Source organism: Procambarus clarkii, chromosome 35, assembly GCF_040958095.1.
Source record: "Procambarus clarkii isolate CNS0578487 chromosome 35, FALCON_Pclarkii_2.0, whole genome shotgun sequence".
Lineage (NCBI taxonomy): Eukaryota > Metazoa > Arthropoda > Malacostraca > Decapoda > Cambaridae > Procambarus > Procambarus clarkii.
In genome coordinates, this window is record NC_091184.1 from 623,515 (window position 1) to 650,755 (window position 27,241).

Below are 27,241 nucleotides of genomic sequence, written 5' to 3' on the forward strand. Positions count from 1 at the left end.
TACAGTGAACTTGAGTGGCAGCACAACACCACAGTAGTGATGGTGGTGGTACAGTGAACTAGAGTGGCAGCAGAACACCACAGTAGTGATGGTACAGTGAACTAGAGTAGCAGCACAACACCACAGTAGTGATGGTGGTGGTACAGTGAACTAGAGTGGCAGCACAACACCACAGTAGTGATGGTGATGGTACAGTGAACTTGAGTGGCAGCACAACACCACAGTAGTGATGGTGATGGTACAGTGAACTAGAGTGGCAGCACTAGACCATAGTAGTGATAGTGATGGTACAGTGAACTAGAGTGGCAGCACAACACCACAGTAGTGATGGTGGTGGTACAGTGAACTAGAGTGGCAGCACAACACCACAGTAGTGATGGTACAGTGAACTAGAGATGCAGCACAACACCACAGTAGTGATGGTGGTGGTACAGTGAACTAGAGTGGCAGCACAACACCACAGTAGTGATGGTACAGTGAACTAGAGTGGCAGCACAACACCACAGTAGTGATGGTGATGGTACAGTGAACTAGAGTGGCAGCACAACACCACAGTCCACCACAGTCACCTCTGTAATGTCACTGTGGTTGACTGCTGCCCTCACCACATCCAGTCCGCTCACCACATCACCGAAGACATATAACCACTGGCCACCACCCTGGAGGTCCCTGGTGCCGATGATGAACTGGGTACTCCTGGGATCCCCCAGCGGACACCTGGCCCGCACAGCTCCTGCCCGGCCTGACCTCCGGGCAGGAGCTGTGTGGGCCAGGACGTAATGCAGCAGTTGGGCTCCTCCCTCACCATCATTACTCTCGTAGTCTCCGCCCCCCACACACTCCCCCGGCTGACCTTTGTCATCCACCCGTGTTGCGGTAGGTGTGGCCCCGCTGGCCCGTACACAACAACACAAACTGTCTGGCCAGCAGAGTGTCAGGGGTCAACCGGATGGTGACCCGCCCTCTTGTTGACCCCGCCCACCCGAGCTCAAGGAACGCCAAGGTGCAGGAGGGGTCTAGCATGCCCACAACCTCACTCTCCTGCAGAAAATGAAATAAATCATGCTGATAACTGTATAACAAAATGTCATCATATTAGTTATAACTCAGTAATGTCAGTAAGACAAGTGGGTGTAATAAAGTAACCTGGAGGGTGTGGGCGTAGGTGGGCGTGGGCTGACGCAGGAGTGGGTGGAGGTACAGCTGTCCGTCTTGTAGAGTTATCATGGCGGAGCGGCGGCTATCTTGGTCTTCCTGGACGGCCAACACCCGGCCAGCCTCCACCAGCCTCTTGACGGGCTCCCTCATCCTGCGGAGGTCCTCAACCTGTTGACAGTGTCAGCCCCATTATCACCTGTGGTCAGTGTCAGACCCATTATCACCTGTGGACAGTGTCAGCCCCATTATCACCTGTGGTCAGTGTCAGCCCCATTATCACCTGTGGTCAGTGTCAGCCCCATTATCACCTGTGGTCAGTGTCAGCCCCATTATCAACCATGGGCAGTGCCAGCCCCATTATCACCTGTGGACAGTGTCACCCCCGTTATCACCTGTGGACAGTGTCACCCCCATTATCACCTGTGGTAAGTGTCAGCCCCATTATCACCTGTGATCAGTGTCAGCCCCATTATCACCTGTGGTCAGTGTCAGCCCCATTATCACCTGTGGACAGTGACAACTCCATTATCACATGTGGAGTGTCAGCCCCATTATCACCTGTGGTCAGTGTCAGCCCCATTATCACCTGTGGTCAGTGTCAGCCCCATTATCACCTGTGGTCAGTGTCAGCCCCATTATCACCTGTGGTCAGTGTCAGCCCCATTATCACCAGTGGGCAGTGTCAGCCCCATTATCACCTGTGGACAGTGTCAGCCCCATTATCATCTGTGGAAAGTGTCAGCCCCATTATCACATGTGGAGTGTCAGCCCCGTTATCACCTGTGGGCAGTGCCAGCCCCATTATCACCTGTGGTAAGTGTCAGCCCCATTATCACCTGTGGACAGTGTCAGCCCCATTATCACCTGTGGTCAGTGTCAGCCCCATTATCACATATGGATTGTCAGCCCCATTATCACCTGTGGTCAGTGTCAGCCCCATTATCACCTGTGGTCAGTGTCAGCCCCATTATCACCTGTGGACAGTGTCAGCACCATTATCACCTGTGGTCAGTGTCAGCCCCATTATCACCTGTGGTCAGTGTCAGCCCCATTATCACCTGTGGTCAGTGTCAGCCCCATTATCACCTGTGGTCAGTGTCAGCACCATTATCACCTGTGGTCAGTGTCAGCCCCATTATCACCTGTGGTCAGTGTCAGCCCCATTATCACCGGTGGGCAGTGTCAGCCCCATTATCACCAGTGGGCAGTGTCAGCCCCATTATAACTTGTGGACAGTGTCAGCCCCATTATCACCTGTGGACAGTGTCAGTCCCTTTATCACCTGTGGACAGTGTCAGCCCCGTTATCACCTGTGGACAGTGTCAGCCCCGTTATCACCTGTGGACAGTGTCAGCCCCATTATCACCTACGGTCAGTGTCAGCCCCATTATCACCTACGGTCAGTGTCAGCCCCATTATCACCTGTGGTCAGTGTCAGCCCCATTTTCACCTGTGGTCAGTGTCAACCCCATTATCACCTGTGGGCAGTGTCAGCGCCATTATCCAGCCCCCCTTTACTGGCAGGGGGTTTATCCTGGACCTGTAGCTTCAGCCCCTCTCTACTGGCAGGGAGGTTGGTGCTGGACCTGTAGTTCCAGCCCCCCTCTAGTGGCAGGGGTTTGGTGCTAGACCTGTAGCTCCAGCCCCCCTCTACTGGCAGGGGGTTGGTGCTAGACCTGTAGCTCCAGCCCCCCTCTACTGGCAGGGGGTTGGTGCTGGACCTGTAGCTCCAGCCCCCCTCTACTGGCAGGGGGTTGGTGCTGGACCTGTAGCTCCAGCCCCCCTCTACTGGCAGGGGGTTGGTGCTGGACCTGTAGCTCCAGCCCCCCTCTACTGGCAGGAGGTTGGTGCTAGACCTGTAGCTCCAGCCCCCCTCTACTGGCAGGGGGTTGGTGCTGGACCTGTAGCTCCAGCCCCCCTCTACTGGCAGGGGGTTGGTGCTAGACCTGTAGCTCCAGCCCCCCTCTACTGGCAGGGGGTTGGTGCTAGACCTGTAGCTCCAGCCCCCCTCTACTGGCAGGTGGTTGGTGCTGGACCTGTAGCTCCAGCCCCCCTCTACTGGCAGGGGGTTGGTGCTGGACTTGTAGCTCTAGCCCCCCCTCTACTGGCAGGGGGTTGGTGCTAGACCTGTAGCTCCAGCCCCCCTCTACTGGCAGGGGGTTGGTGCTGGACCTGTAGCTCCAGCCCCCCCTCTACTGGCAGGGGGTTGGTGCTAGACCTGTAGCTCCAGCCCCCCCTCTACTGGCAGGGGGTTGGTGCTGGACCTGTAGCTCCAGCCCCCCTCTACTGGCAGGGGGTTGGTGCTAGACCTGTAGCTCCAGCCCCCCTCTACTGGCAGGTGGTTGGTGCTGGACCTGTAGCTCCAGCCCCCCTCTTCTGGCAGGGGGTTGGTGCTGGACTTGTAGCTCTAGCCCCCCTCTACTGGCAGGGGGTTGGTGCTGGACCTGCAGCTCCAGCCCCCCTCTACTGGCAGGGGGTTGGTGCTAGACCTGTAGCTCCAGCCCCCCTCTACTGGCAGGGGGTTGGTGCTGGACCTGTAGCTCCAGCCCCCCTCTACTGGCAGGGGGTTGGTGCTAGACCTGTAGCTCCAGCCCCCCTCTACTGGCAGGTAGTTGGTGCTGGACCTGTAGCTCCAGCCCCCCTCTACTGGCAGGTGGTTGGTGCTGGACCTGTAGCTCCAGCCCCCCTCTACTGGCAGGGGGTTGGTGCTGGACTTGTAGCTCTAGCCCCCCTCTACTGCCAGGGGGTTGGTGCTGGACCTGTAGCTCCAGCCCCCCTCTACTGGCAGGGGGTTGGTGCTAGACCTGTAGCTCCAGCCCCCCTCTACTGGCAGGGGGTTGGTGCTGGACCTGTAGCTCCAGCCCCCCCTCTACTGGCAGCGGGTTGGTGCTAGACCTGTAGCTCCAGCCCCCCTCTACTGGCAGGGGGTTGGTGCTGGACCTGTAGCTCCAGCCCCCCTCTACTGGCAGGGAGTTGGTGCTGGACCTGTAGCTCCAGCCCCCCTCTACTGGCAGGGGGTTGGTGCTGGACCTGTAGCTCCAGCCCCCCTCTACTGGCAGGGGGTTGGTGCTGGACCTGTAGCTCCAGCCATTCTTTACTGGCAGGGGGTTGGTGCTGAACCTGTAGCTCCAGCTTCCCTCTACTGGCTGAGGGTGGGTGCTGGATTTGTAGCTACAGCCCCTCTACTGGCAGGGGGTTGGTGCTGGACTTGTAGCTGCAGCCCCTCTACTGGCAGGGGGATGGTGCTGAACCTGTAGCTCCAGCTTCCCTCTACTGGCTGAGGGTGGGTGCTGGATTTGTAGCTACAGCCCCTCTACTGGCAGGGGGTTGGTGCTGGACTTGCAGCTGCAGCCCCTCTACTGACAGGGGGTTGGTGCTGGACTTGTAGCTCCAGCCCCCCCTACTGGCAGGGGGTTGGTGCTGGACTTGTAGCTCCAGCCCTCCTCTACTGGCAGGGGGTTGGTGCTGGACCTGAAGCTCCAGCTCCCCCCTCAACTGGCAGGGGGTTGGTGTTGGACTTGTAGCTCCAGCCCCACTCTACTGGTAGGGGGTTGGTGCTGGACTTGTAGCTCCAGCCCTTCTCTACTGGCAGGGGGTTGGTGCTGGACCAATAGATCCAGCTCACTCTACTGGCAGGGGGTTGGTGCTGGACCTGTAGCTACAGCCCCCCTATACTGGCAGGGGATAGGTGCTGGATTTGTAGCTCAAGCCCCCCTCCACTGTCAGGGGAATGGTGCTGGACCTGATGCTCCAGCCCCCCTCTACTGGCAAGGGGTTGGTGCTTAACCTGTAGTACCATCCTCCCTCTACTGGCAAGGGTTTGGTGCTGGATCTGTAGCTTCAGCCTCCTTCCACTGGCAGGGGTTGGTGCTGGACCTGTTGCTCCAGCCCCCCTCTACTGGCAGGGGGTTGGCTCTGGTCCTGTAGCTCCAGCCCACCTCTACTGGCAGGGGGTTGGTGCTGGACTTGTAGCTCCAGCCCCCCTCTACTGGCAGGGGGTTGGTGCTGGACTTGTAGCTCCAGCCCCCCTCTACTGGCAGGGGTTGGTGCTGGACCTGTAGCTCCAGCCCCCCTCTACTGGCAGGGGGTTGGTGCTGGACCTGTAGCTCCAGCCCCCCCTCTACTGGCAGGGGGTTGGTGCTAGACCTGTAGCTCCAGCCCCCCTCTACTGGCAGGGGGTTGGTGCTGGACCTGTAGCTCCAGCCCCCCCTCTACTGGCAGGGGGTTGGTGCTAGACCTGTAGCTCCAGCCCCCCTCTACTGGCAGGTGGTTCGTGCTGGACCTGTAGCTCCAGCCCCCCTCTACTGGCAGGGGGTTGGTGCTGGACTTGTAGCTCTAGCCCCCCTCTACTGGCAGGGGGTTGGTGCTGGACCTGTAGCTCCAGCCCCCCTCTACTGGCAGGGGGTTGGTGCTAGACCTGTAGCTCCAGCTTCCCTCTACTGGCTGAGGGTGGGTGCTGGACCTGTAGCTCCAGCCCCCCTCTACTGGCAGGGGGTTGGTGCTAGACCTGTAGCTCCAGCCCCCCTCTACTGGCAGGTGGTTGGTGCTGGACCTGTAGCTCCAGCCCCCCTCTACTGGCAGGTGGTTGGTGCTGGACCTGTAGCTCCAGCCCCCCTCTACTGGCAGGGGGTTGGTGCTGGACTTGTAGCTCTAGCCCCCCTCTACTGGCAGGGGGTTGGTGCTGGACCTGTAGCTCCAGCCCCCCTCTACTGGCAGGGGGTTGGTGCTAGACCTGTAGCTCCAGCCCCCCTCTACTGGCAGGGGGTTGGTGCTGGACCTGTAGCTCCAGCCCCCCCTCTACTGGCAGCGGGTTGGTGCTAGACCTGTAGCTCCAGCCCCCCTCTACTGGCAGGGGGTTGGTGCTGGACCTGTAGCTCCAGCCCCCCTCTACTGGCAGGGAGTTGGTGCTGGACCTGTAGCTCCAGCCCCCCTCTACTGGCAGGGGGTTGGTGCTGGACCTGTAGCTCCAGCCCCCCTCTACTGGCAGGGGGTTGGTGCTGGACCTGTAGCTCCAGCCATTCTTTACTGGCAGGGGGTTGGTGCTGAACCTGTAGCTCCAGCTTCCCTCTACTGGCTGAGGGTGGGTGCTGGATTTGTAGCTACAGCCCCTCTACTGGCAGGGGGTTGGTGCTGGACTTGTAGCTGCAGCCCCTCTACTGGCAGGGGGATGGTGCTGAACCTGTAGCTCCAGCTTCCCTCTACTGGCTGAGGGTGGGTGCTGGATTTGTAGCTACAGCCCCTCTACTGGCAGGGGGTTGGTGCTGGACTTGTAGCTGCAGCCCCTCTACTGACAGGGGCTTGGTGCTGGACTTGTAGCTCCAGCCCCCCCTACTGGCAGGGGGTTGGTGCTGGCCTTGTAGCTCCAGCCCTCCTCTACTGGCAGGGGGTTGGTGCTGGACCTGAAGCTCCAGCTCCCCCCTCAACTGGCAGGGGGTTGGTGTTGGACTTGTAGCTCCAGCCCCACTCTACTGGTAGGGGGTTGGTGTTGGACTTGTAGCTCCAGCCCTCCTCTACTGGCAGGGGGTTGGTGCTGGACCAATAGATCCAGCTCACTCTACTGGCAGGGGGTTGGTGCTGGACCTGTAGCTACAGCCCCCCTATACTGGCAGGGGATAGGTGCTGGATTTGTAGCTCAAGCCCCCCTCCACTGTCAGGGGAATGGTGCTGGACCTGTAGCTCCAGCCCCCCTCCACTGTCAAGGGGTTGGTGCTGGATCTGTAGCTCCAGCCTCCCTCTACTGGCAGGGGGTTGGTGCTGGACCTGATGCTCCAGCCCCCCTCTACTGGCAAGGGGTTGGTGCTTGACCTGTAGTACCATCCTCCCTCTACTGGCAAGGGTTTGGTGCTGGATCTGTAGCTTCAGCCTCCTTCCACTGGCAGGGGTTGGTGCTGGACCTGTTGCTCCAGCCCCCCTCTACTGGCAGGGGGTTGGTTCTGGTCCTGTAGCTCCAGCCCACCTCTACTGGCAGGGGTTTGGTGCTGGAATAATAGCTCCAGCCCCTCTACTGGCAGAGGGTTGGTGCTGGACCAGTAGCCCCAGCCCCAATACTGGCAGGGGGTTGGTGCTAGACCTGTAGCTTCAGTCCCCCTCTACTGGCAGGGGGTTGGTACTGGATTTGTAGCTTTAATCCCCCTCTACGGGCAGGGGGTTGGTGCTGGACCTGAATCTCCAGCCCCCCTCTACAGGCAAGGGGTTGGTGCTGGACCTGTAGCCCCAACCCCCCCTCTACTGGCAGGGGGTTGGTGCTGGACCTGTAGCTCCAGGCAACCTCTACTGGCAGGGGGTTGGTGCTGGACCAGAATCTCCAGCCCCCCTCTACTGGCAGGGGGTTGATGCTGGACCTGTAGCTCCAGCCCCCCTCTACTGGCAAGGGGTTGGTGCTGGACCTGTAGCTCCAGCCTCCCTCTACTGGCAAGGGGTTGGTGCTGGACCTGTAGCTCCTGCCCCCCTCTACTGGCAGAGGGTTGGTGCTGGACCTGTAGCTCCAGCTTCCCTCTACTGGCAGGGGGTTGGTGCTGGACTTGTAGCTCCAGCCCCCCCCCCCTCTACTGACAGGGGGTTGGTGCTGGACCTATAGCTACAGCCCCCCTCTACTGGCAGGGGGTAGGTGATGGATTTGTAGCTCCAGCCCCCCTCCACTGTCAGGGGGTTGGTGCTGGACCTGAACGCAGGCGATGAGTCACAATAACGCAGCTGAAGTATGTTGACCAGACCACACACTAGAAGTTGAAGGGATGACGACGTTTCGGTCCGTCCTGGACCATTCTCTAGTCGATTGTGATGAGGAGGTAGGGACAGGAAATAAATAGGCAAAAGAGAGCTGAGGAGGAAAGTCAGGTGTAGGGGATAGTAGTAATAATGAGAACTGCAGAAGGCCTATTGACCCATACGAGGCAGCTCCTATTATAACCACCGAAGGAGAAAGTAATAGGAATAAGAAGAGGATAGCAAGGGAGCGTAGGAGAAGACAATGAACAGAAAAAGGGAGAAGAGAGAAAGAAAAGGAAAGAGAAAGAAAGATAAATGGAAGGGGTAAGCTTATGTTAAGTCACGTTTGTTAGAAAGATTAGAGCATTTGAGTATATACTGTGAAAGGGAAGAGTCCACAGCAACAAAGCCAGGACCCAAGTTCATGTTGGGTACATTGTGTATAAGAGCCGATTCTACAAGACAGCGTCTGTGTAGAGTAGAGGCAGGAAAGATTATTTTGGAGGAAGACCAATCAATGGGATGATTAGAATCCCTCACATGGCAGAAGAGAGCATTGTTAGTGTCTGCAGACTTAACACTTCTCTTGTGTTCCTGAATCTCCAGCCCCCTCTACTGGCAGGGGGTTGGTGTTGGATCTGTAGCCCCAGCTCCCCTCTACTGGCAGGGGGTTGGTGCTGGACCTGTAGCTCCAGCGCCCCTCTACCGGCAGGGGTTGCTGCTGGACCTGTAGCTCCAGCCTCCCTCCTACTGGAATGAGGTTGGTGCTGAACCTGTAGCTCCAGCCTCCTTCTACTGGAAGGGGGTTGGTACTGGACCTGTTGTTCTAGCCCCCCTCTAGTGGCAGGGGTTGCTGCTGGACCTGAAGCTCCAGATCCCCTCTACTGGCTAGGGGTTGGTGCTTGACCTGTAGCTCCAGCCCCCCTCTACTGGCAGGGGGTTGGTGCTAGACCTGTTTCTCCAGCCTCCCTCTATTGGCAGGGGGTTTGGTGCTGGACCTGTAGCTCCAGCCCACCTCTACTGGCAGGGGTTTGGTGCTGGAATAATAGCTCCAGCCCCAATACTGGCAGGGGGTTGGTGCTAGACCTGTAGCTTCAGTCCCCCTCTACTGGCAAGGGGTTGGTACTGGATTTGTAGCTTCAATCCCCCTCTACGGGCAGGGGGTTGGTGCTGGTCCTGTAGCTCTAGCCCCCCCCCCTCTACTGGCAAGGGGGTTGGTGTTCGACCTGTAGTTCCAGCCCCCCTCTACTGGCAGGGAGGTTGGTGCTGGACGTGTAGCTCCAGCCTCCCTCTACTGGCACTGGGTAGGTGCTGGACTTGTAGCCCCAGCCCCCCTCTACTGGCATTGGGTAGGTGCTGGACTTGTAGCTCCAATCCCCCTCTTTTGGCAAACCAGTGAAGAGCAGGGGTGCCATAGGCACAATCAGAGAACACTGCATAAACATCAGAGGTCCACGGTTATTCAACGTCCTCCCAGCAAGCATAAGAAATATTGCCGGAACAACCGTGGACATCTTCAAGAGGAAACTAGATTTGTTCCTCCAAGGAGTGCCTGACCAGCCGGGCTGTGGTGGGTATGTGGGCCTGCGGGCCGTTTCAAGCAACAGCCTGGTGGACCAAACTCTCACAAGTCAAGCCTGGCCTCGGGCTGGGCTTGGGGAGTGGAAGAACTCCAAAAACCCAGAACCCCACCAACCAGGTATCAACCAGTGGGTTGGTCCTGGATCTGTTGCTCCACCCCCCCCCCTCTACTGGCAGGGGTTTGGTGCTGGACCTGTAGCTCCAGCTCCCCCCATTTACTGGCATGGGGGTTGATGTTGGACTTGTAGCTCCAGCCCCCCTCTAATGGCAGGGGGTTGGTGTTGGACTTGTAGCTCCAGCCCCCCTCTACTGGCAGGGGGTTGGTGTTGGACTTGTAGCTCCAGCCCCCCTCCACTGGCAGGGGGTAGGTGTTGGACTAGTAGCTCCAGCCCCCCCCCTCTACTGGCAGGGGGGTTGGTGCTAGACCTGTAGCTCCAGCCCCCCTCTACTGGCAGGGGGTTGGTACTGGACTTGTAGCTCCAACCCCTCTACTGGTAGGGGGTTGGTGCTGGACCTGTAGCTCCAGCTCCCCTCTACTGGCTCGGGGTGGGTAATGGATTTGTAGCTCCAGCCTCCTCTACTGGCAGGGGGTTGGTGCTGGACCTGAAGCTCCAGCCCCTCTACTGGCTGGGGGTGGGTGCTGGATTTGTAGCTCCAGCCCCCCTCAACTGGCAGGGGGTTGGTGCTGGACTTGTAGCTCCAGCTCCCCCTCTACTGGCAGGGGGTTGGTGCTGGACCTTTAGCTCCAGCCCCCCTGTATTGGCAGGGGGTTGGTGCTGGACCTGTAGCTCCAGCCCCCCCCCCTCTACTGGCAGGGGGTTGGTGCTGGACCTGTAGCTCCAGCCCCCCCCCCTCTACTGGCAGGGGGTTGGTGCTGAACTTGTAGCTACAGCCCCCCTCCTCTACTGGCAGGGGGTTGGTGCTGGACCTGTAGCTCCAGTCCCCTCTACTGGCAGGGGGGGGGGTGGTGCTGAACCAGTAGCTCCAGCCCCCCCCCTCTACTGGCATAGGGGGTTGGTGCTGGACCAGTAGCTCCAGCCCCTCTACTGGCTGGGGCTGGGTGCTGAACTTGTAGCTACAGCCCCCCCCCTCTACTGGCAGGGGGATTGCTGCTGGACTTGTAGCTACAGCCCCTTTACTGGTAGGGCGTGGGTGCTAGACCTGTAGCTCCAGCCCCCCTCTACTGGCAGGGGGTTGGTGCTGGACCTGTAGCTCCAGCCCCCCTCTACTGGCAGGAGGTTGGTGCTAGACCTGTAGCTCCAGCCCCCCTCTACTGGCAGGGGGTTGGTGCTGGACCTGTAGCTCCAGCCCCCCTCTACTGGCAGGGGGTTGGTGCTAGACCTGTAGCTCCAGCCCCCCTCTACTGGCAGGGGGTTGGTGCTAGACCTGTAGCTCCAGCCCCCCTCTACTGGCAGGTGGTTGGTGCTGGACCTGTAGCTCCAGCCCCCCTCTACTGGCAGGGGGTTGGTGCTGGACTTGTAGCTCTAGCCCCCCCTCTACTGGCAGGGGGCTGGTGCTAGACCTGTAGCTCCAGCCCCCCTCTACTGGCAGGGGGTTGGTGCTGGACCTGTAGCTCCAGCCCCCCCTCTACTGGCAGGGGGTTGGTGCTAGACCTGTAGCTCCAGCCCCCCCTCTACTGGCAGGGGGTTGGTGCTGGACCTGTAGCTCCAGCCCCCCTCTACTGGCAGGGGGTTGGTGCAAGACCTGTAGCTCCAGCCCCCCTCTACTGGCAGGTGGTTGGTGCTGGACCTGTAGCTCCAGCCCCCCTCTACTGGCAGGGGGTTGGTGCTGGACTTGTAGCTCTAGCCCCCCTCTACTGGCAGGGGGTTGGTGCTGGACCTGCAGCTCCAGCCCCCCTCTACTGGCAGGGGGTTGGTGCTAGACCTGTAGCTCCAGCCCCCCTCTACTGGCAGGGGGTTGGTGCTGGACCTGTAGCTCCAGCCCCCCTCTACTGGCAGGGGGTTGGTGCTAGACCTGTAGCTCCAGCCCCCCTCTACTGGCAGGTGGTTGGTGCTGGACCTGTAGCTCCAGCCCCCCTCTACTGGCAGGTGGTTGGTGCTGGACCTGTAGCTCCAGCCCCCCTCTACTGGCAGGGGGTTGGTGCTGGACTTGTAGCTCTAGCCCCCCTCTACTGCCAGGGGGTTGGTGCTGGACCTGTAGCTCCAGCCCCCCTCTACTGGCAGGGGGTTGGTGCTAGACCTGTAGCTCCAGCCCCCCTCTACTGGCAGGGGGTTGGTGCTGGACCTGTAGCTCCAGCCCCCCCTCTACTGGCAGCGGGTTGGTGCTAGACCTGTAGCTCCAGCCCCCCTCTACTGGCAGGGGGTTGGTGCTGGACCTGTAGCTCCAGCCCCCCTCTACTGGCAGGGAGTTGGTGCTGGACCTGTAGCTCCAGCCCCCCTCTACTGGCAGGGGGTTGGTGCTGGACCTGTAGCTCCAGCCCCCCTCTACTGGCAGGGGGTTGGTGCTGGACCTGTAGCTCCAGCCATTCTTTACTGGCAGGGGGTTGGTGCTGAACCTGTAGCTCCAGCTTCCCTCTACTGGCTGAGGGTGGGTGCTGGATTTGTAGCTACAGCCCCTCTACTGGCAGGGGGTTGGTGCTGGACTTGTAGCTGCAGCCCCTCTACTGGCAGGGGGATGGTGCTGAACCTGTAGCTCCAGCTTCCCTCTACTGGCTGAGGGTGGGTGCTGGATTTGTAGCTACAGCCCCTCTACTGGCAGGGGGTTGGTGCTGGACTTGCAGCTGCAGCCCCCTCTACTGACAGGGGGTTGGTGCTGGACTTGTAGCTCCAGCCCCCCCTACTGGCAGGGGGTTGGTGCTGGACTTGTAGCTCCAGCCCTCCTCTACTGGCAGGGGGTTGGTGCTGGACCTGAAGCTCCAGCTCCCCCCTCAACTGGCAGGGGGTTGGTGTTGGACTTGTAGCTCCAGCCCCACTCTACTGGTAGGGGGTTGGTGCTGGACTTGTAGCTCCAGCCCTTCTCTACTGGCAGGGGGTTGGTGCTGGACCAATAGATCCAGCTCACTCTACTGGCAGGGGGTTGGTGCTGGACCTGTAGCTACAGCCCCCCTATACTGGCAGGGGATAGGTGCTGGATTTGTAGCTCAAGCCCCCCTCCACTGTCAGGGGAATGGTGCTGGACCTGATGCTCCAGCCCCTCTCTACTGGCAAGGGGTTGGTGCTTAACCTGTAGTACCATCCTCCCTCTACTGGCAAGGGTTTGGTGCTGGATCTGTAGCTTCAGCCTCCTTCCACTGGCAGGGGTTGGTGCTGGACCTGTTGCTCCAGCCCCCCTCTACTGGCAGGGGGTTGGCTCTGGTCCTGTAGCTCCAGCCCACCTCTACTGGCAGGGGGTTGGTGCTGGACTTGTAGCTCCAGCCCCCCTCTACTGGCAGGGGGTTGGTGCTGGACTTGTAGCTCCAGCCCCCCTCTACTGGCAGGGGGTTGGTGCTGGACCTGTAGCTCCAGCCCCCCTCTACTGGCAGGGGGTTGGTGCTGGACCTGTAGCTCCAGCCCCCCCTCTACTGGCAGGGGGTTGGTGCTAGACCTGTAGCTCCAGCCCCCCTCTACTGGCAGGGGGTTGGTGCTGGACCTGTAGCTCCAGCCCCCCCTCTACTGGCAGGGGGTTGGTGCTAGACCTGTAGCTCCAGCCCCCCTCTACTGGCAGGTGGTTCGTGCTGGACCTGTAGCTCCAGCCCCCCTCTACTGGCAGGGGGTTGGTGCTGGACTTGTAGCTCTAGCCCCCCTCTACTGGCAGGGGGTTGGTGCTGGACCTGTAGCTCCAGCCCCCCTCTACTGGCAGGGGGTTGGTGCTAGACCTGTAGCTCCAGCTTCCCTCTACTGACTGAGGGTGGGTGCTGGACCTGTAGCTCCAGCCCCCCTCTACTGGCAGGGGGTTGGTGCTAGACCTGTAGCTCCAGCCCCCCTCTACTGGCAGGTGGTTTGTGCTGGACCTGTAGCTCCAGCCCCCCTCTACTGGCAGGTGGTTGGTGCTGGACCTGTAGCTCCAGCCCCCCTCTACTGGCAGGGGGTTGGTGCTGGACTTGTAGCTCTAGCCCCCCTCTACTGGCAGGGGGTTGGTGCTGGACCTGTAGCTCCAGCCCCCCTCTACTGGCAGGGGGTTGGTGCTAGACCTGTAGCTCCAGCCCCCCTCTACTGGCAGGGGGTTGGTGCTGGACCTGTAGCTCCAGCCCCCCCTCTACTGGCAGCGGGTTGGTGCTAGACCTGTAGCTCCAGCCCCCCTCTACTGGCAGGGGGTTGGTGCTGGACCTGTAGCTCCAGCCCCCCTCTACTGGCAGGGGGTTGGTGCTAGACCTGTAGCTCCAGCCCCCCTCTACTGGCAGGGAGTTGGTGCTGGACCTGTAGCTCCAGCCCCCCTCTACTGGCAGGGGGTTGGTGCTGGACCTGTAGCTCCAGCCCCCCTCTACTGGCAGGGGGTTGGTGCTGGACCTGTAGCTCCAGCCATTCTTTACTGGCAGGGGGTTGGTGCTGAACCTGTAGCTCCAGCTTCCCTCTACTGGCTGAGGGTGGGTGCTGGATTTGTAGCTACAGCCCCTCTACTGGCAGGGGGTTGGTGCTGGACTTGTAGCTGCAGCCCCTCTACTGGCAGGGGGATGGTGCTGAACCTGTAGCTCCAGCTTCCCTCTACTGGCTGAGGGTGGGTGCTGGATTTGTAGCTACAGCCCCTCTACTGGCAGGGGGTTGGTGCTGGACTTGTAGCTGCAGCCCCTCTACTGACAGGGGGTTGGTGCTGGACTTGTAGCTCCAGCCCCCCCTACTGGCAGGGGGTTGGTGCTGGCCTTGTAGCTCCAGCCCTCCTCTACTGGCAGGGGGTTGGTGCTGGACCTGAAGCTCCAGCTCCCCCCTCAACTGGCAGGGGGTTGGTGTTGGACTTGTAGCTCCAGCCCCACTCTACTGGTAGGGGGTTGGTGTTGGACTTGTAGCTCCAGCCCTCCTCTACTGGCAGGGGGTTGGTGCTGGACCAATAGATCCAGCTCACTCTACTGGCAGGGGGTTGGTGCTGGACCTGTAGCTACAGCCCCCCTATACTGGCAGGGGATAGGTGCTGGATTTGTAGCTCAAGCCCCCCTCCACTATCAGGGGAATGGTGCTGGACCTGTAGCTCCAGCCCCCCTCCACTGTCAAGGGGTTGGTGCTGGATCTGTAGCTCCAGCCTCCCTCTACTGGCAGGGGGTTGGTGCTGGACCTGATGCTCCAGCCCCCCTCTACTGGCAAGGGGTTGGTGCTTGACCTGTAGTACCATCCTCCCTCTACTGGCAAGGGTTTGGTGCTGGATCTGTAGCTTCAGCCTCCTTCCACTGGCAGGGGTTGGTGCTGGACCTGTTGCTCCAGCCCCCCTCTACTGGCAGGGGTTTGGTGCTGGAATAATAGCTCCAGCCCCTCTACTGGCAGAGGGTTGGTGCTGGACCAGTAGCCCCAGCCCCAATACTGGCAGGGGGTTGGTGCTAGACCTGTAGCTTCAGTCCCCCTCTACTGGCAGGGGGTTGGTACTGGATTTGTAGCTTTAATCCCCCTCTACGGGCAGGGGGTTGGTGCTGGACCTGAATCTCCAGCCCCCCTCTACAGGCAAGGGGTTGGTGCTGGACCTGTAGCCCCAACCCCCCCTCTACTGGCAGGGGGTTGGTGCTGGACCTGTAGCTCCAGGCAACCTCTACTGGCAGGGGGTTGGTGCTGGACCAGAATCTCCAGCCCCCCTCTACTGGCAGGGGGTTGATGCTGGACCTGTAGCTCCAGCCCCCCTCTACTGGCAAGGGGTTGGTGCTGGACCTGTAGCTCCAGCCTCCCTCTACTGGCAAGGGGTTGGTGCTGGACCTGTAGCTCCTGCCCCCCTCTACTGGCAGAGGGTTGGTGCTGGACCTGTAGCTCCAGCTTCCCTCTACTGGCAGGGGGTTGGTGCTGGACTTGTAGCTCCAGCCCCCCCCCCTCTACTGACAGGGGGTTGGTGCTGGACCTATAGCTACAGCCCCCCTCTCCTGGCAGGGGGTAGGTGATGGATTTGTAGCTCCAGCCCCCCTCCACTGTCAGGGGGTTGGTGCTGGACCTGAACGCAGGCGATGAGTCACAATAACGCAGCTGAAGTATGTTGACCAGACCACACACTAGAAGTTGAAGGGATGACGACGTTTCGGTCCGTCCTGGACCATTCTCTAGTCGACTGTGATGAGGAGGTAGGGACAGGAAATAAATAGGCAAAAGAGAGCTGAGGAGGAAAGTCAGGTGTAGGGGATAGTAGTAATAATGAGAACTGCAGAAGGCCTATTGACCCATACGAGGCAGCTCCTATTATAACCACCGAAGGAGAAAGTAATAGGAATAAGAAGAGGATAGCAAGGGAGCGTAGGAGAAGACAATGAACAGAAAAAGGGAGAAGAGAGAAAGAAAAGGAAAGAGAAAGAAAGATAAATGGAAGGGGTAAGCTTATGTTAAGTCACGTTTGTTAGAAAGATTAGAGCATTTGAGTATATACTGTGTAAGGGAAGAGTCCACAGCAACAAAGCCAGGACCCAAGTTCATGTTGGGTACATTGTGTATAAGAGCCGATTCTACAAGACAGCGTCTGTGTAGAGTAGAGGCAGGAAAGATTATTTTGGAGGAAGACCAATCAATGGGATGATTAGAATCCCTCACATGGCAGAAGAGAGCATTGTTAGTGTCTGCAGACTTAACACTTCTCTTGTGTTCCTGAATCTCCAGCCCCCTCTACTGGCAGGGGGTTGGTGTTGGATCTGTAGCCCCAGCTCCCCTCTACTGGCAGGGGGTTGGTGCTGGACCTGTAGCTCCAGCGCCCCTCTACCGGCAGGGGTTGCTGCTGGACCTGTAGCTCCAGCCTCCCTCCTACTGGAATGAGGTTGGTGCTGAACCTGTAGCTCCAGCCTCCTTCTACTGGAAGGGGGTTGGTACTGGACCTGTTGTTCTAGCCCCCCTCTAGTGGCAGGGGTTGCTGCTGGACCTGAAGCTCCAGATCCCCTCTACTGGCTAGGGGTTGGTGCTTGACCTGTAGCTCCAGCCCCCCTCTACTGGCAGGGGGTTGGTGCTAGACCTGTTTCTCCAGCCTCCCTCTATTGGCAGGGGGTTTGGTGCTGGACCTGTAGCTCCAGCCCACCTCTACTGGCAGGGGTTTGGTGCTGGAATAATAGCTCCAGCCCCAATACTGGCAGGGGGTTGGTGCTAGACCTGTAGCTTCAGTCCCCCTCTACTGGCAAGGGGTTGGTACTGGATTTGTAGCTTCAATCCCCCTCTACGGGCAGGGGGTTGGTGCTGGTCCTGTAGCTCTAGCCCCCCCCCCTCTACTGGCAAGGGGGTTGGTGTTCGACCTGTAGTTCCAGCCCCCCTCTACTGGCAGGGAGGTTGGTGCTGGACGTGTAGCTCCAGCCTCCCTCTACTGGCACTGGGTAGGTGCTGGACTTGTAGCCCCAGCCCCCCTCTACTGGCATTGGGTAGGTGCTGGACTTGTAGCTCCAATCCCCCTCTTTTGGCAAACCAGTGAAGAGCAGGGGTGCCATAGGCACAATCAGAGAACACTGCATAAACATCAGAGGTCCACGGTTATTCAACGTCCTCCCAGCAAGCATAAGAAATATTGCCGGAACAACCGTGGACATCTTCAAGAGGAAACTAGATTTGTTCCTCCAAGGAGTGCCTGACCAGCCGGGCTGTGGTGGGTATGTGGGCCTGCGGGCCGTTTCAAGCAACAGCCTGGTGGACCAAACTCTCACAAGTCAAGCCTGGCCTCGGGCTGGGCTTGGGGAGTGGAAGAACTCCAAAAACCCAGAACCCCACCAACCAGGTATCAACCAGTGGGTTGGTCCTGGATCTGTTGCTCCACCCCCCCCCCTCTACTGGCAGGGGTTTGGTGCTGGACCTGTAGCTCCAGCTCCCCCCATTTACTGGCATGGGGGTTGATGTTGGACTTGTAGCTCCAGCCCCCCTCTAATGGCAGGGGGTTGGTGTTGGACTTGTAGCTCCAGCCCCCCTCTACTGGCAGGGGGTTGGTGTTGGACTTGTAGCTCCAGCCCCCCTCCACTGGCAGGGGGTAGGTGTTGGACTAGTAGCTCCAGCCCCCCCCCCCTCTACTGGCAGGGGGGTTGGTGCTAGACCTGTAGCTCCAGCCCCCCTCTACTGGCAGGGGGTTGGTACTGGACTTGTAGCTCCAACCCCTCTACTGGTAGGGGGTTGGTGCTGGACCTGTAGCTCCAGCTCCCCTCTACTGGCTCGGGGTGGGTAATGGATTTGTAGCTCCAGCCTCCTCTACTGGCAGGGGGTTGGTGCTGGACCTGAAGCTCCAGCCCCTCTACTGGCTGGGGGTGGGTGCTGGATTTGTAGCTCCAGCCCCCCTCAACTGGCAGGGGGTTGGTGCTGGACTTGTAGCTCCAGCTCCCCCTCTACTGGCAGGGGGTTGGTGCTGGACCTTTAGCTCCAGCCCCCCTGTATTGGCAGGGGGTTGGTGCTGGACCTGTAGCTCCAGCCCCCCCCCCCTCTACTGGCAGGGGGTTGGTGCTGGACCTGTAGCTCCAGCCCCCCCCCCTCTACTGGCAGGGGGTTGGTGCTGAACTTGTAGCTACAGCCCCCCCCCCTCTACTGGCAGGGGGTTGGTGCTGGACCTGTAGCTCCAGTCCCCTCTACTGGCAGGGGGGGGGGTGGTGCTGAACCAGTAGCTCCAGCCCCCCCCCCCCTCTACTGGCATAGGGGGTTGGTGCTGGACCAGTAGCTCCAGCCCCTCTACTGGCTGGGGGTGGGTGCTGAACTTGTAGCTACAGCCCCCCCCCCCTCTACTGGCAGGGGGATTGCTGCTGGACTTGTAGCTACAGCCCCTTTACTGGTAGGGCGTGGGTGCTAGACCTGTAGCTCCAGCCCCCCTCTACTGGTAGGGGGTTGGTGCTGGACTTGTAACTCCAGCCCTTCTCTACTGGCAAGGGGTTGGTGCTGGACCAATAGTTCCAGTCCCCTCTACTGGCAGGGGGTAGGGGCTGGATTTGAAGCTCCAGCCCCCCTCTACTGGCAGGGGGTTGGTGCTGGATCTGTAGCTCCATCCCCTCTACTGGCAGGGGGCTGGTGCTGGATCTGTAGCTGCAGCCACCCCTCTACTGGCAGGGGGTTGGTGCTGGACCTGTAGCTCCAGCCCCTCTACTGGCAGGGGGGTTGGTGCTGGACCTGTAGCTCCAGCCCCCTCTACTGGTAGGGGGGGCTGGTGCTGGACCTGTAGCTGCAGCCACCCCTCTACTGGCAGGGGGTTGGTGCTGGACCTGTAGCTCCAGCCCCTCTACTAGCAGGGGGGTTGGTGCTGGACCTGTAGCTCCATGGTAAAGGACCTGGGTGTACTCATGTTGGAAGACCTTACCTTTAAAGAACACAATAAAGTAGCCGTCACAACTGCAAGAAAAATGACAGGTTGGATAACAAGAACTTTTCACACTAGAGATGCTATACCGATGATGATACTTTTCAAAACGCTTGTGCTATCTAGAGTGGAGTACTGCTGCACAATGACAGCCCCTTTCAAAGCTGGAGAAATTGCTGACCTAGAGAGCGTGCAGAGATCCTTTACTGCTAGAATCCACTCAGTAAAACATCTAAATTACTGGGACCGACTAAAGAGCCTAAATCTGTACTCCCTTGAGCGCAGGCGGGAGAGATACATAATAATTTACACGTGGAAAATAATTGAGGGGCTGGTCCCAAACCTGCACACAGAAATAACACCACATGAGACCAGAAGACATGGCAGGATGTGCAGAATACCCCCGTTGAAAAGCAGAGGTGCAACAGGTACTCTGAGAGAGAACTCTATCAACATCAGAGGCCCGAGACTGTTCAACACGCTTCCACTACACATAAGGGGCATAACTGGCAAACCCCTCACAGTGTTCAAGAGAGAACTGGATAAGCACCTCCAAAGGATACCTGATCAACCAGGCTGTGACTCATACGTCAGGCTGCGAGCAGCCGCGTCTAACAGCCTGGTTGATCAGTCTAGCAACCAGGAGGCCTGGTCGACGACCGGGCCGCGGGGACACTAAGCCCCGGAAGCACCTCAAGGTAGCCAAGGTAGGTAGCCTCCTCTACTGGCAGGGGGTTGGTGCTGGACCTGTAGCTCCAGCCACCCCTCTACTGGCAGGGGGTTGGTGGTGGACCTGTAGCTCCAGCCACCCCTCTACTGGCAGGGGGGTTGGTACTGGACCTGTAGCTCCAGCCCCCCTCTACTGGCAGGGGGTTGGTGCTGGACCTGTAGCTCCAGCCCCCCTCTACTGGCAGGGGGTTGGTGCTGGACCTGTAGCTCCAGTCCCCCTCTAGTGGCAGAGGGTTGGTGCTGGACCTGTAGCTCCAGCCCCCCTCTACTGGCAGGGGGTTGGTACTGGACCTGTAGCTCTAGCCCCCCTCTACTGGCAGGGAGGTTGGTGGTGGACCTGTAGCTCCAGCCCCCCCTCGACTGGCAGGGGGGTTGGTGGTGGACCTGTAGCTCCAGCCCCTCGCTACTGGCAGGGGGTTGGTGCTGGCATTGTTTGAGAGTTTGTTGGCAGTTTCAAGGCTTCAGTCTCTCTGTACCCAGCAGTGATCTCTTTTGGTTCGCTGTTTTCTTGGATGCTTTCCCGGTAGGTTGTTGGAGTGTCTGCGCCTCTCTGAGGGGGCCAGGATCCAGGGTTCAAAAGAGGATCACAGGTTGAACCATTGCTCAGGACAGAAATGGTTCCCATTTTTCCTTTCACCAGATTTCTCTGTTCACCTACCAGTAATGTTTATCCAGGAGTAAGGCAACTATTGTGTATTGTATATTAAGTCAGTAGTTGACCTTGGGGAACCTCGATAAACCTAAGAACAGCTTCCTCTCCTCAAAATGCAACTCAATATCTTGTGATATGAGAAAAAACTTACTGTTAATTGCTTCTGGGGGATCTCTCCAGTGATTTCCTGAACTTTATTCATGATGCTGGAGGCTGAGTCTCCCAGGTGTACGGGGTCAGCTGTGGCACCTGTCTCCGTGGTCGTCATCTCCAGGGCCTCCTTGATGGTCTCCTGCACCTGTCATTACCAACACAAACATTAATGGTGGAGGCTGAGTCTCCCAGGTGTACGGGGTCAGCTGTGGCACCTGTCTCTGTGGTCATCATCTCCAGGGCCTCCCTGATGGTCTCCTGCACCTGTCATTACCAACACAAACATTAATGGTGGAGGCTGAGTCTCCCAGGTGTATGGGGTCAGCTGTGGCACCTGTCTCTGTGGTCATCATCTCCAGGGCCTCCCTGATGGTCTCCTGCACCTGTCATTACCAACACAAACATTAATGGTGGAGGCTGAGTCTCCCAGGTGTATGGGGTCAGCTGTGGCACCTGTCTCTGTGGTCATCATCTCCAGGGCCTTCCTGATGGTCTTCTGCACCTGTCATTACCAACACAAACATTAATGGCGGAACCTGGACTATAAAGGCTATCAGGCTCTGAGTAAAGTAACCGGAATACAATGAAGCATCAGGCTCTGAGTAAAGAAACTGGACTACAATGAAGTATCAGGCTCTGAGTAAAGTAATTGACTATAATGAAGCATCAGACTGAGTAAAGTAATTTGACAATATAAGCAGGTGATGAGTCACAATAACGTGGCTAAAGTATGTTGACCAGACCACACACTAGAAGGTGAAGGGACGACGACGTTTCGGTCCGTCCTGGACCATTCTCAAGTCGATTGTGATGAGGAAGTAGAGACAGGCAATAAAATATATTACAATATAAAATATATTGACAATATAAGTAATGTTGTTTCTCTACACTGATTATAGTGTAGAGAAACACCAAGATGACAGTTGACATGGGTGTGGTGAACACTGAGTGCTGACCACAGTGTAGAGAAGCACCAAGATGACAGTTGACATGGGTGTAGTGAACACTGAGTGCTGACCACAGTGTAGAGAAACACCAAGATGACAGTTGACATGGGTGTGGTGAACACTGAGTGCTGACCACAGTGTAGAGAAACACCAAGATGACAGTTGACATGGGTGTAGTGAACACTGAGTGCTGACCACAGTGTAGAGAAACACCAAGATGACAGTTGACATGGGTGTAGTGAACACTGAGTACTGTATTGACCACAGTGTAGAGAAATGCCAAGATGACAGTTGACTTTATTATTAACACTGTTTCAGGTGTTAGAGCAAAAAATACAGCATTGAATGTAATGAAACGCCATTTTCTGGGGGAGACCCGGAGGCTCCCCGGACCTATTCAGGCTGATATGAATATATTAGACTTTGGCATCAGTCATGTGAATGGAGTTCTTATCCCTACCAGGGACCACAAGCCAGAACCTGGCCCACTCACATAGGCACAAGGAGCAATGACCTATAGAATCCCCCATATTATTGGACGCCTTCTGTCTGCCATCGACAGGGGTCAGGCACCCAGAAAGGTAAATGCCCAAAAACAAACCCCCTATTCTGGTTAAAAGATTGCTACTAAAAGCCAGGCTATTGGACAGAACTCCCCAACTGAAAATCGAGCATGACGTCACAACAGTCACCCTTTTATTTTCTGCGCAGCTCTCCCCTCCCTGGGAGGGGGAAGAGGGAGCCCCAGACCCCCGCGCTGACTATTCATGCCCCAGTTCTGAGACTGGATGTCAAAACACGCATAAAACTGTCAACCAGATGGAGGGAGGGAGGTTGCCGAGGGAGCCTCTGGCATTTAATTACATTAAATGCTGGTTTTCTGGGGGAGCCCCTTTGGCTCCCCGGAGCTACTTACCCAAAGACAACAAAAGGAGGGACTTACCCAGGAGACGGTCGCCACTCGCTCCTCAACTTGAAGTCGAGACAACTGGCTGCAACTGCCGACCCAATGCGACACATACCAGACTAAGGAATGACCGAATGTCAGGCCAAGACATGTTACCGAAGACGGCAGCCTACACAGCAAACTTACAAACGTCGTGGGCACAAGAATAGACCGCAGGCTGGCTTGACCAAATAACCCTGTGGATGACCTGGGAGACCCGAACCCTGGAAAAGGGAAGTTGGGAAACCAGGTCAACCCAAAGCATGTCCCCGGCCACCGAGGCCGTGGCACGCATGTAACAGCGGAAAGCCGCAACCGGACACAACACATGACGCACCCCCTGGCCGAACCAACAAAGCATCAACAACCTAAGGACCACTATAGAAAGTAGCAGTCTCATTCTTTGCCAGAAAAGAAGGAGACGGCTGCAACCGAAAAAACCTACCACCGGGACCAAGAGAGCAGAAAACCCCTGTGCAGGAGGAGAGTATGAAGCTCCCCAACCCAAACCCCCCAGAGGCCAATGCCAACAAGAAAAGAGCCTTGGAGAAACAGTCCTGAACCAAAGGGGCCACCACAAACCGAGAAGACAGAAAAGAGAGCATCCGGTCCAACGACCAGGACGGTTCAGGAGGCACATAAGCAGGCTGGAGGTAAAACAACACGAGACAGCTTGGGGAACAGTGCAGAAGAAACATCAATGCCGAACGCAAGCTGCAGTGGCTCTGCCAGCGCAGCACGATATGAGGTGACAGTATTGTAGAAACCCACTAATCCGAAATCCGCCAATCCGGAAAATGCCCTAATCTGGCAAAAATCATGGCCGGATAAAGTTATCTCTCTATCTGGCGAAAATTTCCATGGAAGCCGGACTAGCAGATATTTGGCCAAATCAACAGCCTAACACTCATTGTACACCACCACCGAGAAGTGAGGGAGTCATGAAGGGAGGGAGTGACCCTCACTGCTGCTCACTTCCTCTGTCCCACTCACATTCACTGCCTCCCTCCCCAAGAGATCCTTCTGTAGGTGGCAGTAGATTGCCAGCCAGAAATAGCCTGGAGAATTTCCATTAAATATAATAAACCATTCATAAAACAAGTAATTTTATAACTTTTTATTATCCTAATAATATTATTAAACAAAATCTGTACCCAAAAATATATATGAGCATGTACATCCAGAATTTAAGAAACAAATCTGGCTAACGGGGTCGAGTGTGTTAGGGTTATTGGAGTGAGCCAGCCCTCCCCCACCCCCACCCCCCCACATGCCGTATACACACACTGCTATACTGGTCACATAGTTCAACTGTCCATAATTCATAAGTAAAAATGTATTTGTTTAATTAATAAACAGGAAGCAATAAAACATGTTAATGATTATTAATTTATCATAAGACTGTACACTTAACACAAAAATCAACATTTAATAGCATAAAGCTAAGATATAAATTTTAATATGGGTGGGAGACTTTGTTCGGTGCTTTGTCAGTGAATTAACACGCTGACTTCATAACACACCTTTTCAAAAAGGTGACACCCCCAGGGTCAACACTTGCATCGAAGGAGCTTCAGCATATTTCAACAATCCTAAGTATTGTAGTACAGGATGATGATAGTGAGTGTCCCAGAGAACATAAAGGTATAGTGCTTTTGAAAAATAGGTGAGATAACAGGAATGTGCCAAGGGAAGCGAAAAATTGGATGAGAAAAAGTTGCCCTAGTGTTTCCAGTGCAGAGAAGAACATTCAAGATGGCCGCCTGCAAGAGGAAATACAAAACAGAGCTTGATTTTGCTGGATTCAATGAAGAAAGCATTGATATACCCAGTCTATACAACAAGTTGGTAAAATTAGATACAATAGTGAACTCTCATGTAGAAATAATTAGTAAATTGAAAGAAAGTAATGACCATTTAACCCTCAAACCGCGCATATCATATATATATGATATCAGTGACAAAACCGAAACTGCGCACATCATTTATATATGATTTCGTGTCTAGCGCTATAATTTAAACGCCCCGCCTGGGATAGGGGCAGCTATAGTACAGCCACGACCGATAGTTGCCAGATGCCACCTAGAAAAAAAATCCAGGCCAACATTCTTGGGTGTTAGAGCGTCAGTATTGAGCAAGTCCCCAAGGCTGGCGCACGCAGCACGAGCTCACAGCACCGCTGTTCAGCTTTTGACCACAGCATCGCCTACAAATGTCATAATATATATGATCCTGCTATTATTTACCGATGATAGTATTATAGAAGACCCCTGACAGTGATAAAACTGACCAGGATTCTGATAATAGCAGGATTGTGGTGATATTTAGCGCTGTGCTCCATGGAGGGAGGCGTAAGGCTGTGGGAGGGAGGGTGGTGGCGTTGTCTTCTGACTGTGTGTGGTCACCTTTTATTGACTGCACTCACCATACCAGCTTAGTGGTTCGCTATGGTGAATACAAATGTAGATTCTTATATATAACGTGTGTATAGAGTGTGATAACAGAGAGAGGAGTAGGTTGGGAGCCGCCATTTTGGTGAGGGAGGTGCGTCGTCTGCACGACTTACCATGTTGAGTGCTGGTGGCCACTATGGTCTTAGGGCACCATACCAGTTTATTTTTACAGGTATGGTGAATAAAACGGGTAGGTACTTATATATAATGTGTGTATATAGTATAATAACACCACAATCAATATTGTTGGAGGAGAAATATTAGTGTGTCTGGCCTTGAGGGCAGCTGCTGACCAGCTGAGTGTGTGAGTAGCTACGTCTTTGTGCCTTTACTCACCATACAAGCTTAGATGTACAGTTATGGTGAACTAATCATGTAAATACTTATATATATAACGTCTGTGTATAGTGAATAAATGCAAAAACAGTATTGTGGGAGAAGAATGAGAGCAAGTGAGGTGTTGTTGAGGGAAGGAGTGGCAGTGAGTGGCTGGCTGGTGTGTGGTGGTCACTCCTCGTTGCATTTTGACTCACAATACCAACTTAGTGGTTCGTTATGGTGAACAAAACATGCAAATACGTATATATGACCTGTGTATATAGTATAACAACAGCAAAACTATTTGTTTATTGTTTTATGAACATAATAATTAAATCACTAATATGCACACCATAATTTTGAGTACAGTGATGGTTCACATATTTTATTATATAAATATATCACAATTCACTGTATTGCATAATATTACTGCAAAAAAACTAAGAACAAATCAGAGTCATTGAAATAATTAGGTAATAATATATTTGTGGCAACTGCCGCCAGACAGCTCGGGCGGAGTAGACCTCGTCTGGCGAAGGCTCCGTCAACGCCCCTTTTTTGCCACACTTCCCTACCCTATTGCGGCTAAAATATGCCACCCACGATTTTTTTGTTATTTTTTCCGTGATCAGGGAACAAAAATGAACACTTCTATCAGACGAAAGAATTTTTTGGATTTTTTTTTTTTGTTGCGCCTGTGGGTGTGAAATCCATTTGGGCCCCTAGCGGTTTGAGGGTTAAATAGCAAAGTTTTATGTCTTGAGGGTTTAGTGAAAGACTTGTGCATGGATAAGAATCAATTGGAAACAAATTGCAAAGCCATGGAAGAAGAAAATAAACTCTTAAAAATAATTTTGAAAGAAGTTAAAATAAATTTAAACATAAATGACTACAATAGGTTAGGTAAGGAAATTCAACAGGAGAAACAGCTTTTGTCAGCACAGATGGAGGAAGTTACACAGGGAATAGAACAGTGCAAGAAGGATATGCAACTCACCTATGCACAAGTGGCCAAGGAGAAGGAAAAAATTGAAGAAGCAGTAAAGGAAGCCAAACACTGCAGTAATCAAGATAAAACAAATATTAGGCTGGAAGTCAGAAAGAAATTGGCATCTATCTTGAGATAGATCTAACCCGAAGTTGGTGCAAAACACAGTTGATCGGAGTAATTCTCTGATAATTTTTGGCTGCAAAGAAAAGAAGATAACATCTAGGTCAGAAAGAGCTGTAGAAGAAGCGAAAGTAGTAGATAAAATTGTTGGCCTCGTGGAAGGTCTTACAACCATAGAGAATGTGTGCGACTACAGGAGAATAGGCAGATATGTAAAATGGAAAGATCGACCTTTGAGGATCACCCTAAATGGTGCCAAACAGATGGAAGAAGTACTAAATAATGCTAGAAAATTACAAAGTGATGAGGATGGGAAAGTGTGGTCGTTAAGACGAGATCTTTCAAAAGAAGATAGAGAGAAGCTGAAACTGAACCTCGCCGAGGCAAAAAGTTTAAATGAGAGCAGGAATGAAGAAGAAATCAATTCTTTTTTCTACAAAGTGATAGGGATAGGCAGACCAGTAAAGTGGTACATAAAGGCAAACCAACAAAAGCATTAGAGAGAGGGGGAGTGAAGAATAAGGAGAGGGGAAACAAGTTCCTGAAGATTGCATACACCAACATAGATGGAGTGAGATTGAAGATACTGGAGTTAAGTGATGTAATACAGCTGCAGACACCAGACATTGTTGCACTCACGGAGACAAAACTTGAAGATGTTATTTTAAATGAGGTCATATTCCCAAGGGGTTACTCAATTTGGAGACGGGACAGAAAAATTAGGAAAGGCAGTGATGTTGCTGTGCTAGTGAAAGAACACCAAAAGGTGAACGAAATAATGACTGACAATCCACAAGAAGTTGACATAATAGCACTAGAGATCTGCCATGAGGATGATCAACTAATGATCATAAATGCATATAGTCCACCGCCAAGCAGCACATGGTCAAAGGAGGAGCTAGATAGTAAATGAGAAGGTTTTATAACAATAATGAGAGAGATTATAGCGAGAGCGGATAACGATAGATCATGACTGTTGATAGTCAGCGACATCAACTTGAAATCCATAGACTGGGAAGCATATGAAGCTAAAACAGAAGATTTTTGGACCTGTAGATTTGTAGACCTCATCCTGGAAACATTCTTGTATCAACATGTTAAACAAGCTACGAGGATGAGGGAAGGGGACGT

At 55.2% G+C, this 27,241-nt stretch overlaps 1 protein-coding gene across 4 annotated transcripts in view; it reads right to left on the reverse strand.

Moving 5' to 3' along the window:
* Positions 1-337: 337 nt before the first annotated feature.
* The window catches only part of LOC138371337 (tripartite motif-containing protein 59-like), a 395,572-nt gene continuing 368,668 nt past the window's right edge, over positions 338-27,241 (reverse strand). For 3 of the 4 annotated variants that reach the window (XM_069336125.1, XM_069336123.1, XM_069336126.1), the window contains 3 exons: positions 20,334-20,480; positions 1,147-1,326; positions 338-1,041 (listed from right to left, as the gene is read on the reverse strand). In XM_069336125.1, the coding sequence (XP_069192226.1) occupies positions 859-1,041; positions 1,147-1,326; positions 20,334-20,480 (510 nt within the window). In that variant the 3' untranslated portion in view covers positions 338-858. The remainder of the gene's footprint in view (positions 1,042-1,146; positions 1,327-20,333; positions 20,481-27,241) is intronic. The other variant, XM_069336124.1, reaches the window with a different exon arrangement.